A 13,350-nucleotide genomic window follows, 5' to 3' on the forward strand; every position below is an offset into this window, starting at 1 on the left:
TTACGTAGTAAACTTTATTCGTTCAAGGTAGAGGGAGGTAAAGAAAAGAAGAAAGCAAAAGGAATAATGAAAGTTGTTAAGGAAAAAGGTTTAAAATTTAACGACTATGTACAATGTCTCCGGAAGAACTCGGTGGTATTTCGAAAAATGAACGTGGTACGGAGTAAAATGCATAATATTTACACCATGGAGATGAATAAAGTCACGCTGAATGCATCCGACGATAAGCGATACCTTTGTGAAGACGGGATAAAAACGTTTGCGTGGGGTAACTATAAAATTCCACGAAAACGAACGCATAATGATGCTTTTAACGGCGATTGAAATTATAAAAGAAAGATATTTTTAATCTAAATTTCAGTGTTAACCATGACGTTAGCCTGGAAGCATCCGTTTACCTGTATTTGCGCGGGTCCCTCAGGCTGCGGGAAAACCACATTTGTCACGCAGTTTTTGGAAAATTAATATTATATGGTGAATAGCCCGATACGTGAAATAGTATGGTGCTGTGCTCCTGGAAGTGAACCAAGCATTAGAATACCCGTTCAATTTCGAACCGAAATACCGCCTTTCGAAAGATTTGGTGGTGTGCCAACGTTGTACGTGATTGATGATTTAATGAGCGAAGGGGCCTATAGCAAAGACGTCTCTAAACTGTTCACTAGAGGAAGCCATCACTTTAACATTTCGGTTTTCCTAATTACGCAGAATATTTTTTATCAAAACCCGCAAGCGAGAAACATCTCGCTAAATTCCAAGTATATCGTTGTCTTTAAGAATCCTAGAGATAGGTCGCAATTTGGTCACTTGGCTAGGCAGGTGTATCCGGAAAAATCGGGGGAATTGGAGAGGGTATATAAACAAGTTACGCAACAACCATTCGGTTATTTGGTTCTGGATCTTGGTCAGGACTCAGATGAGAGGTTTCGTTTTAGAACGAAAATATTTCCTAAAGACGGGGCAACTGTAGTTTACATGTCCCTACACGATGAAAAGATTGAAGAACAATAAACATTTGCTCCACGTATTAAAATCGGCAAAACCAAAACTTCGCACTGCGATTGTTAAAACCTCGGACGACGAGTTGATCAAAGCCATTTGCGATTGTTGTTTGAATACACTTAACGGGAACCATAAGATAGATAATAGGTTAAAACAAAAACTATCCAAGCATCGTAACACGTTGAGAAAGTTAGCTGTGCGGGGGGCGAGTGTGAAGAAGAAACGTGCGCTGCTCGTACAAAAAGGTGGTTTTTTACCGTTATTGCTGGGATCAATTTTAAGCGGTGTCATCGGTAGCCTGCTGAGAAAATGAGCCTGCGTAAGATGCTAGTCGTGACTCCGGAAGTTTTTGATCGATTCGTGTTAAGGCTAGGTTGAGTACATTGGACAAGGAAATGAAAGGTGTGTTGGTTAAGAAAAGTATAAAGGATATTGATAAGCGGCATTTGTATAAAAGAATACTCGATAAATACCTTGACGCCGTCTCAGATATAGACTCCCCCGTACACGCTCCAATAGTCAAGTCCTTGGTAGAAACACCAACGAGGTCACGAGTTGCTGACGAGAGAGAGGAAATCCCCGAGTTGAGAAAAACTCTGGCAGAAGTGAAAAGGTTGAATAAAGATTTAGACTCGACATGGGGACGCATACACGAAAGGCTAGGGGGAATGGAAAGCGTAACGTCAACGAAAAAAAAACGAAACCTATCGCGAGAAAGAAAACAACAGCTACCGTCTCCAAGAAAAATTCCGAGAAAAAGCGAGCGCGTAAGAAAACCGAAGACATACGGTCCGGATTGGGACACGGCGTGATTGAGAACATATAATAGCCCAGAGCACCCTGCCGGGTTTTCATCGGTTGAAAAATTATATAAAGCTACGGGAATAGGCCGAAAGGTGATTCGTGAGTGGTTAGAATCTCAAGAGGCATATACACGACACAAACCGGTGAGGAAAAGGTTCCCCAGAAATCACTATAACGTAACTTACATTGATGAGTGCTGGCAGTGCGATTTGAATGATTTGAGAAGATTGTAAAAATACAACAACGGGTGCTGTTACATTATGACTATAATAGACCTCTTCTCTCGTTTTGCGTGGGCGAAAGCTTTGAGGACAAAGAGACCGGAGGAGATAATTGAAGTATTTAAGGCTATATTTCGCGAACGCAAACCATTGAAAATTCAGAGCGATAAAGGGGGTGAATTTGTTAATAGTAAATTTAAAACTTTTCTCTCGAATCGAGGGGTAAAGTTTTACACCACAAATAATCCGGACATTAAGGCTAGCCTCGTTGAACGTTTCAATCGCACGCTAAAGTCTAAAATGTACAAGTATTTCACGAAATACACAACCTACAAATATGTCGATGTGCTCCCAAAACTCATTAGTAGTTATAACAATTGCGTTCATTCTAGCACAGGTATCGCACCCTCCAAAGTGAATGCAAAAAATGCATTTTCAATCGCTAGTCACATGAGGAAACCACTTACTAGCAAGGATTTTAAATTGAACGCGAATGATTATGTGAGAATCAGTAAGGATCGACTTCCATTTACCAAAGGATACACTCCAAACTATACTAGTGAAATATTCAAAATCGCGGACGTGGATCGATCGAGGTCAATACCGACATATAAATTGAAGGACCTTAACGGTGAGGATATAAAGGGTAGTTTCTATGTGGAAGAACTAGTCAAGGTGAATGTGTCCTCCGAGACGGAATATAGGATAGAAAAAGTTTTGAGACGTAAAGGGAGTGGACCTAAATTGGAATACTTTGTCAAGTGGGAAGGATACCCATCCTCATTTAATTCTGGGATTCCTGCCTCCTCCGTGTGTACATTATGAACGAATTTTATCTTACACTACCTAGCGACAGTTCGAGGGATTTCTATCCAAGAAATACGATAGCTAACTACAAAACAAAATTGAGTCATCGTATCGATTTGATGAATGATGATTGGTACGTAGGTCTGGCGGAAATTTCGCTTCCATCTATTCATATTCTTTCTGGTGAAGTTAGAGAGGAAATTGGAGATGCTGGAACTTTGGAGGAAGAAGAAGCGTCTTCTAAAGATAATAGAACGCGAAATGAAAAGGGATTAGTTCGCGGAGAAATAGGAGGAGGACCACAGGATGCATCTAGCGACGTTAAAATTAGATTAAAAGATGATTCGTTCTTTGTAGTGCCTACTGGCTCATACGAATCACTAGGTAAGGCCTTTGTCAAACCATTCCTCGAACTAGATAAAGCGAAATGTAAAGCAGTACAAACGGAAATCTTTAATGCGAATAATGATGATCTTCCATTAACTGAAAACGGTTCAGGATTGAGTGAGCGTATAGAACCTGGCGTGTTAATTACTGCTAAAAACGTTACTTTCACTTTACTTCCGGGCACGTATAACTCCTTTCGAGATTTATTTATTACTACTCTGTCGGATTTTAGTACGATTAGTAGAAATTACATACGTGGAGACATATCAAGTATAATATTCATACTATCAGCGAAGGAAGCACATGCAATAAACAAAAGCGATGTGGTAAAAAGAAGCATAGCACACTCCTCTTCCAACATATATGTCTACACTGATATAATCAAACCGCAGTTTGTGGGTGATTCGCTCAGTCGATGCATACGTATCTTGAATACTAAAATTGGTGAATATCAAACATTCAATCCGATATATTATTTCCCCGTTGAGAAGAACCATATCGAAAGCATCGAAATTCTACTGAGTGATAAATTCGGTGAGCCCATATCTTTTCGTAGTGGTGAACAAAGCTCTATAATAGTGTTACACTTTATAAAAAAGAACTAATGCACGTTAGTTTATCATTCTGCGTCGAGATGGCATCGGTGGTGGACCGATATTACAGTTATTATGCGAAGCAGGTGGGGGGAGAGATTGGGTCATTGTATAGAGCTTCGTACAGGGTACAAAAGGGACGAGGTATTGGAAGTTTTCTCGCAGGTCTGTGGCGTTTTGCTAAGCCATTACTATTCAGCGGACTGAAAAGTGTGGGTAAGGAAGCAGCGAGTGCGGGAGCGGCGGCTCTCGCGGACCTTGGGACTAAACCGGTAAAGGATATACTGCGCAGTAGAATAAACGAGGCGGGGCAGAACTTGAAACGCAAGGCCGAGGATAAGTTGAAAGGTATGACTGGTGGACGATTGAGGTTCGTGAAACGTCCAAGGCTAAATAAAATAAAACCCGTTGGTGGTAAGAAAAAACAGCATTCGACTAGAAGGCGGAAACGAGGAAAGGTCGCGCTGAGTGATATTTTTTCATAATGAGTGAGCACATGCTGAGTTCGCTGGACATATTCCAACCCAATCCTCCGATACAGACGAACATTCTCTCGAAGCGACTTGTATCATATAAACCCATCTCTTCGTTGGATAATAGATCCGTTATCGAATTTCTAATAAAAGATTCTGGAGATGCGTACAAGGACTTGAATAGCGTTTATCTGAGACTTAAAGTGGAACTCTGTAAAAAGAATTTAACTGACTTTACCGATAGTGATACCAATCAGCCGGGAGTCGTCAACAATCTTCTCCATTCTCTCTTTGAAGAGTGTAATGTATATTTCAATGGAACTCTTGTCACACCATCCGAGGATAATTACCACTATAGGAGCTTTTTCGAAAACGCGTTAAACTATGGGGTCGATGCGAGCAGAACGCACCTGCGTAATGTAGGCTGGGAATTAGATACGGGAAATGATATCGATAAGACGGATTCTTCCAATGCAGGGTACACGAAACGAAAATCATGGTTCAAGAATAGCACCGAGGTGGAACTATTCGGTAAATTGCACGTGGACGTGTTCAATCAGTCGCAACTATTGCTGGATCGAGTCGATGTGGGAATTAGGTTGATGCTTGCACCTCCCTCCTTCTATCTTATGGAGGGAGAAGAAGGAGTCTTGAAAATTCTCGACGCTACTCTTTCCGTGCAACAGTTTGAAATCAATCCGTCCATATTGGTGGCGCATAGTAAAATATTACAAAGTGGGAAAAATGCGAAATATCATTACAAAAGAACTGAACTAAAGACTTTTACTATACCTGCCGGAGGTCGAACCCTGAATATCGATAATGCTATTGTTGGACGGATACCTAACACAATCGTTTTTGCAATGGTAGATAATGAATCATATGCGGGCAGTGTGATGAGGAATCCGTTCGCCTTATCTCATTATTCATTGGAGAATTTTTCAATGTTTGTAAACGGTGTTCAGATTCCTTCGGAAGGTTTGGAGTGTAATTTCTACGGAAAAAAATATTGGGCACGTGCGTACGATACATTATTTTCGGGTACTGGAATAAAGCACGCTGACAGAGGTAATCAAATCACGTACGACATGATCGGACACGGTTATTTCATGCTAGTCTTTGATCTAACCCCCGACAATTCTGGGAATGAGGATCATATAAGTTTAGGAGATAGAGGTGTTGTGAGAATAGAGGCTAAATTCGAGCGAGAGTTGACAAAAACAGTCACGTGTCTGCTTTTTGCAGAGTATGACGCTACATTGGAAATAGATAAGGACAGGAACATTATCGCAAACTTTTAGTCATGGACAGCGTGCAGATAGATACGTTATTAAGACAATTAAAAATATTTCGCGGAGTCTATGCATCTGATAGGTTACCGAAATCACCTCAAAATGGAGTTTACATAGTTAATTTAGATCCTTCTAATTTACCGGGTTCTCACTGGGTGGGGATATACTTGGACAATCATTCAGCCGAGTATTTTGATTCTTATGGTCTGCCTCCCTTTCGTAGCGAACGTACGCCAATTTTTAAAACCATTCACAGTCACTCAAAATCGCGTACAAATTCAAAGCTTTCATTCGGATATTTGCGGTGAATACTGCTGTCTCTATGCCGCGAGTAAATCTTTAGGACAGAAACTACACAAATTCCTCAACCAATTCCACCAAACCATCCCCCATCTGAACGACTGCCGAGCCTTGAAGCTGTTCCGTCTAACCTTCAACCAACTACGACGCGTCAGATGTCACCCTAGAGCTCAACGGTGCTGTTCCAGAATAAATAGGACGAATTGGTGAGGAAAACATCCATTGCGGAAGAGAAAGCCAAAGGATGCAGATCATCGTGGCCGTGTGCTTTTCAAAGGGGGGAGTTACGGAGATGGCAGCCGTCGATTTGGAAAGCGATCGTCTTTTCTGGGGAAGCTTTCGTCGTCACGGAAAGCTCACAGCTGGAGGAAAGAAGCTTCGATTTCAAGATCCACTGCATTGCAACGAGGAGACCTCGTTTGAGCACGGCTTCATCTCACACATCGAGTTGGCCCCAGCTTTGGAAGCCATCATAGAGGGCGCCACGGGGCTTTACGCATTTAGCGAAGCAGAGTGTGAATTTCTCTCCGATCTCACGGGGCGCACGTTCATTTGCATGGAAAAGGAGCTGGCCTGCCCCCATCCTGAGAAATGCACCTTCCCCTCATTTTCCTGCCTGAATCCCTGTCATAAATTGCGCAGTAGCGTTTGTGCCCTCAGAAACGCGCACTCGCTGGCGCAGTGGTTCCAATACAACCGCCTCAAGGCTGAGGTTGAGCCCTGTCCAGATGACTGTTCCCCATCCCCTCTTCCATCGCCGATCTCTTAAGCAATTTTAATACACGCTAGACTTCAGTCGTGATGCAGCCGTCAGTGGATGCGGTTCTCCAGTCACCACCGGTGAAGAGAAAGAGACCTGCTGGACATTCGACTTGCTCTCCGCCTCGACTTTTGAACAATTTACTTCTTCAAACGGTGTATTATTTGAACGAGGCAAAGACAAAGAGCGTGCGCATTGGTTACGGAAGTGAATTTGAATCAGTGGTTCAATTTAACGGTAAAAAAGTGTAACATTTTCACAAAGTGAATGGGAAAGCATCTCGAATTCGATAGAGACTGTAAACTTGTACTTTTATAAGGGAGAAAAAGGTGTGTTAACGTCACCCTGCTTGGCATATGCAAATTACTTTGGAAAGAGACATTTGGTTGTGAAAAGCATTTTAACGAAAAACACCGTCAACTTGAATGGTGATGAGTGGGGGGCTCTAATACAACTCTTCAAACTGATAAATCTATTTCTCCAGAGGCTTTTGGATAGTCGTCAAAAAATAAAACAGTTTCTCGCGAATAAATTAGCAAATAATATTGCAAATTGTGATATACAGAGGCTTGAATTGGAGAAGGTACTCATTGCGTATGATTCGGCTGATGACTAAAAGTATTTGGCTTCCTGTATGTGAATGTAAGACTTTTTAACCTCTGGCACGAATGAAAGTTCTGTAAGTTAAAAGGTCTTGATGTAAGTTCAACCCCTGGCATTGGGTGTAAAAACCTTGTAAGTTGGACATACATCGCGATGAGTGCCATTATCGAATTTCAAGGATTTATGACCAGCGATGGAAAATTTATTGTCAAGGAATTGGCAATCATCGCTGTCCAGAACAAATGTTGTAATACGTGGCTATTTAAATCGCCCGCGAGAATTCTTTATACTAAAGAGGCGACTTGGCTGCGTAACAATTATCACGGCTTGACGGAATATTCTGGAGACGTGGATTATTCTGATTTGGAGAGTGTATTATCCAATTATACGAGGCTATATAAATATTTATATACCAAGGGTGTACAAAAGGCATCTTTCTTAAACGGTCTTCTTCCCGAGGGAATTTGTGTTGCTAATCTCGAACTGTACGGCTGTCCCTCGCTCAAGAAATTAACTACACATGAGGGATGCTTGTTACCTGCACACCAGAATACCACACAATGTGCAAGAAAAAACTGTTTCAAGTTGGCTGAATGGTGTATTCAAAATAAAATTTATAAATAAAAAATGCAAAAATTATTATAATTGTAATGAAAACCAGTAAAAAAATGTATGTATGCTTTATTAATTTTGTAAAACCCGTATCCGTGTTTTATTTCTAACCTTATATCCCATAAAATGAGTAATAAAAAAAAATGTTCAATAATAAACTTTTATTTACTTTAATATACAAACATTTCATCTTCAAATTTGAGTACAAATTTGATCACTCTCAGGCGGGTTCCTTGGATATGGTCCGTGGTACAGTATCGCACTTTCGATTCTTTATGGTCCGTGTAGCAAACTGGCTTCACTCCGTCAACTTCCACGCGATCTCCTTTGCTAACAAATTGCGATCCACCGTCAAACTCAGTTCTTCCTCGACGCTCTAGAAGATATCCTCCATTTACTCTCGATTGCGGGCGATGTGCTTCGTACACTTCCAGCCAAATGAAGGGAAGCTGCTCCTCGGCCTTTAGACGCTTCTCAGGATCGGAGATGTCAGATGCCTGGGTGATGTTGAATCTCACGACTCTCCCACTTCCATCTTGAAAGCCGGAAAATTTCACTTTTTGCCCGACGACATCAAACTCACGGTTCTGGTGTCGGAACACACAGTAGTACGTAGTTAGGAAAGAAACTGATAGTATAAAATCGGTATTTTCAATTCTTTCTCTCGGGATGAATATTGAGTACGCATCCTCATCTTCTATTCGCTCCATGCGCAGATATGCGTCACCCAAGCGAGCACATAAAAAGTCAATTTTCACGCTCATGTTGACGGAGAATGAGCTTCTTTTCGGAAGAGGTTAGTTATATACATAAGTGGGAGGAGGAGTCACGTTGCAACCTCACTTGTTAAGATCTTGGTAACTGCCAATGGGATATGGCAGCACTAGGGTAGTAGATACGAGAAGCCGTTCCTGAAACACGCCATCTTGGATTTTCTAGAAGGCGAGTCCTATACCGGATGCTGGGATGGTTATCGATAGGACAGAGGTGATGGTGTGTATCCTATGTTTTTACCCGCCGATTGGAATTTGCAGCAGTTCTTGAGATATAAGAGGTGATGGCCTTGGGTCATGATTTTTCCTGCATGGGTTGTGTTGACGTTGTACAACTAGATTGCATATGAAGGAAAAATGCTCCCTCCCCCCTCTTTCACGTGACGTTATTTGTTTTTCTCTACGACCGATAGTTGTTGATGTATCCGGGTTTGAGTTTCAAGGTGAAACTTGCGCCAGGATGATTTTTCCTGCGTGGGTTGGGTTGACGTGATGCAATTATATTGCCTGTGAAGGACAAATGCCCCCCCTCTTTCACGTGACGTCATTTTTTTTTCTCTACGACCGACACTTCCGGGTTGGAATGTCAAGGTCAAACCTGCGCCAGGACAAACATTTTCCCCCTACTGGGATATGCCTATAACTGTAAAATGGACTGCTGTTTCTCACGATTTTTCATACTAGTGTCCATTTACACTCAATTTTCTCTTGCCTTGTTACTGATATGGAGTTGACATGTAGAATTTTCCAGCCCCTAAAGAGACCTCTTACATTCTTTATCACTCGTATTAAATTAATCAACCCCACCTGAGACTTGGCGTACTATGCTATAATTAATTATGGTTCCTTTGAAAATTCCATAATATAAGATTTTTGAGGAAACAGGTTTTATTTAAAATAGAGTTATGTGTTATCAAGAATTAATAAAACAGCATTATTATTCATCTATCACATGATTTTTAAATATTATAGTGAATGGCATTATCCAGTTTAATGACACAAACTGAGAAAGTATATAATTTTGTGTGGAATATTGGATGTGCAAGTGATATTTGTGTACTTTGCACTCTGCTTTGCAGAATTTATGCTTTAGGAGAACATCAGAGACAAGTCACATGCTGAACTGGCAGTAAAGCTTCCTGTGGTTACACTGCAGTAGATTAGCCAAAACATTTGAGCTAAAAGCAAAGAAAAGAATAAGGATATAAAGTCTGTCACAAAAAATTTTATTGAATGTTGATTTACATAATATTTTACATGAAAATGTCCAGATATCGACTTTCATAGCCATTCATTACCAGTAAAAGTGAGTTTGTCAAAATAGAAAATGAAATCACCAACTCTTTAGCAATCAAAACCACAATTTTTTATCCTATATTGTAAAAAAATACATCATAGTATATTCATTCCATAGAAGGATTAAAAACATCAAGGCTGTGTTTCTGTAAATTATTAACCATTTCTTAATCTATTCAGTATCGTTAATTCTTGTGCGCTATTACTTCAACAGATCCCAGAAGTGATAGCTGTAAATACTTAAATTGCACCAAGGATTTAGTGTGGGGGCTAAACTTGAATGCATTGTTAAGAAAGCTTTCAAAACTTTGCATTGGGTGATAAGAAGCCTCAGAGGGAGCATTTCAGCAACTAAGGAAAAGACATTTATGACCCTAGTAAGACCAGTTTTTGAGTACTAATCACTTGTGTGGGACCAACGCGTAGAAGGACATATTACAAAACTGGAGAAGGTACAAAGAGAGGCTGCCAGATATGTACTGGGGAAGCATAGGAGAATGGAAAATGTGACTGAAATGCCAAAAATGTTGGGCTGGGAACCTTATTAAATTAGAAGAAATATAAGCAGACTTTATTAAATGCTACGCATTCTGAATGAAGAGGAAGCTTGGGCAGATCTAAAGAAAGAGGGAAATCCGTATTTTATAGGGAGGAATGCAGGTATAAGTCCAGGCAATTAGAACAAATAAAAAAAAATATTTCTCAATAAATCAATTGTTCATTGGAACAGTTAACTCACAGAATTATTTGAGCTCTTTCCTAACAGAGCAAACACTTTAGAGAAAAAAGTTTAACAATTTATGTAATAATTTGTTTGATGTGTTGTGCAAAAATGTATGTTACAGCTTAGTTTTGTTTTTTTTCTTGTTGATTGGAAAACTGATGTTAATGAGATGGGGATTTTCTTTTTTTTGTGTTGGAGATTGGTGCTTGAAAGTTCCCTTTGATTGTATTTTTCTTCTGACCGAATTCATTTTATATCTTATGCTGTATTTATTGGATTTGAGATGTCTTGTTACTTTTCCAAGGCAAGTTTGATTGTAATACTTGGGACTTGTTTGCAACATGACATTGAAAGAAAATACCCTAGCCTTTTCCATATCTCAAATTATTAAGAGCTCCAGGGATCCACCTAGTGGAGAACCTGGTGGGCCTCATGTTTGCCACCTTGGCAAGCTCCCAGTGTGGCCTCCAACTGAGCCCCGTGGCGGGTTTAAAACAGGACCTCATGGCGGGCCTCCAGGCAGGCCTCATGGTCGACCCCCTAGCCATTTTCCTTAGGGTCAGCCTCTTGGTGGACCTCCTCCCGGCGGGCCTCCTCCCGGCGATCCTCCTCCAGGCGGGCCTCCTCCCGGCGGGCCTTCTCCCGGCTGGCCTCCTCCAGGCGGTCCTCCTCCAGGCGGGCCTCCTCCCGGCGGTCCTCCTCCCGGCGGTCCTCCTCCAGGTGGGCCTCCTCCCGGCGGGCCTCCTCCCGGCGGGCCTGCTCCAGGCGGGCTTCCTCCAGGCGGGCCTCCTCCAGGCGGGCCTCCTCCCGGCGGGCCTCCTCCCAACTGGCCTCCTCCAGGCGGTCCTCCTCCAGGCGGGCCTCCTCCCGGCGGTCCTCCTCCAGGTGGGCCTCCTCCCAACTGGCCTCCTCCAGGCGGTCCTCCTCCAGGCGGGCCTCCTCCCGGCGGTCCTCCTCCAGGTGGGCCTCCTCCAGGCGGGCCTCCTCCCGGCGGGCGTCCTCCCGGCGGGCCTCCTCCAGGCGGGCCTCCTCCAGGCGGGCCTCCTCCCGGCGGGCCTCCTCCCGGCGGGCCTCCTCCAGGCGGGCCTCCTCCCGGCGGGCCTCCTCCAGGCGGGCCTCCTCCCGGCGGGCCTCCTCCAGGCGGGCCTCCTCCAGGCGGGCCTCCTCCAGGTGGGCCTCCTCCCGGCGGGCCTTCTCCCGGCGGGCCTCCTCCAGGCGGTCCTCCTCCAGGCGGGCCTCCTCCCGGCGGGCCTCCTCCCGGCTGGCCTCCTCCAGGCGGTCCTCCTCCAGGCGGGCCTCCTCCCGGCGGTCCTCCTCCAGGCGGGCCTCCTCCAGGCGGGCCTCCTCCCGGCGGGCCTCCTCCCGGCGGGCCTCCTCCAGGCGGGCCTCCTCCAGGCGGGCCTCCTCCAGGCGGGCCTCCTCCAGGCGGGCCTCCTCCCGGCGGGCCTCCTCCCGGCTGGCCTCCTCCAGGCGGTCCTCCTCCAGGCGGGCCTCCTCCCGGCGGTCCTCCTCCAGGCGGGCCTCCTCCCGGCAGTCCTCCTCCAGGCGGGCCTCCTCCAGGCGGTCCTCCTCCCGGCGGGCCTCCTCCCGGCGGGCCTGCTCCAGGCGGGCCTCCTCCAGGCGGGCCTTTTCCAGGCGGGCCTCCTCCCGGCGGGCCTCCTCCCGGCTGGCCTCCTCCAGGCGGTCCTCCTCCAGGCGGGCCTCCTCCCGGCGGTCCTCCTCCAGGCGGGCCTCCTCCAGGCGGTCCTCCTCCAGGGGGGCCTTCTCCCGGCGGTCCTCCTCCAGGCGGGCCTCCTCCAGGCGGGCCTCCTCCCGGCGGGCCTCCTCCCGGCTGGCCTCCTCCAGGCGGTCCTCCTCCAGGCGGTTCTCCTCCAGGCGGGCCTCCTCCCGGCGGGCCTCCTCCCGGCGGGTCTCCTGCAGGCGGGCCTCCTCCAGGCGGGCCTCCTCCAGGCGGGCCTCCTCCCGGCGGGCCTCCTCCCGGCTGGCCTCCTCCAGGCGGTCCTCCTCCAGGCGGGCCTCCTCCCGGCGGTCCTCCTCCAGGCGGGCCTCCTCCCGGCGGTCCTCCTCCAGGCGGGCCTCCTCCCGGCGGTCCTCCTCCAGGCGGGCCTCCTCCCGGCGGTCCTCCTCCATGCGGGCCTCCTCCCGGCGGTCCTCCTCCCGGCGGGCCTCCTCCCGGCGGGCCTCCTCCAGGCGGGCCTCCTTCCGGCGGACCTGCATAAGGCGGGCCTCCTTTGGGCGGGCCTCCTTTGGGCGGGCCTCCTTTAGGCGGGCCTCCATAGGGCGGGCCACCTTTAGGCGGGCCTCCATAGGGCGGGCCTCCTTTGGGCGGGCCTCCTTTTGGCGGGCCTCCTTTGGGCGAACCTCCTTTGGGCTGGCCTCCTTTGGGCGGGCCTCCTTTGGGCGGGCCTCCTTTGGGCGGGCCTCTCAAGCAATGGTTTTTCTTGGGGCGATGAGACTTCCATGGTCTTAGGTCAAGCTTAGGGATAAGCTTGCAATGCTTAAGAGGATTCCTGAAGAGGGGGAAGAAGTTACCCTCAATTGGAAGGCAAATGGCTTGGCGTTCATCTCTGGCAAATAGGTACGTTTTTCTTAATTAATGATAGGTAGCCACGGCGATGATGTTTTTCTATTTTGCCGTTCGTTCCTGAAATTGGACTTGTACGTATAGTTACACTTGACTAGAGCAAGGCAATTGAATTGCAA

At 45.9% G+C, this 13,350-nt stretch overlaps 1 protein-coding gene across 1 annotated transcript; it reads right to left on the reverse strand.

The window, feature by feature from the left end:
* Nucleotides 1-11,187: 11,187 nt before the first annotated feature.
* LOC139689954 (apical junction molecule ajm-1-like) lies at nt 11,188-12,924 on the reverse strand. Its single transcript, XM_071587102.1, has one exon. It carries the CDS (start codon nt 12,922-12,924, stop codon nt 11,188-11,190), a length of 1,737 nt encoding a protein of 578 aa, XP_071443203.1.
* Between the last annotated feature and the right edge of the window lie 426 nt (nt 12,925-13,350).

Source organism: Hetaerina americana, unplaced genomic scaffold (assembly GCF_022747635.1).
Source record: "Hetaerina americana unplaced genomic scaffold, ioHetAmer1.1.p SCAF_296, whole genome shotgun sequence".
NCBI lineage: Eukaryota > Metazoa > Arthropoda > Insecta > Odonata > Calopterygidae > Hetaerina > Hetaerina americana.

Bases quoted from the DNA above. Each gene is read 5' to 3' on its own strand.
- LOC139689954 (XM_071587102.1), bottom strand. From the start codon at position 12,924: ATGGAGGCCCGCCTAAAGGAGGCCCGCCCAAAGGAGGCCCGCCCAAAG.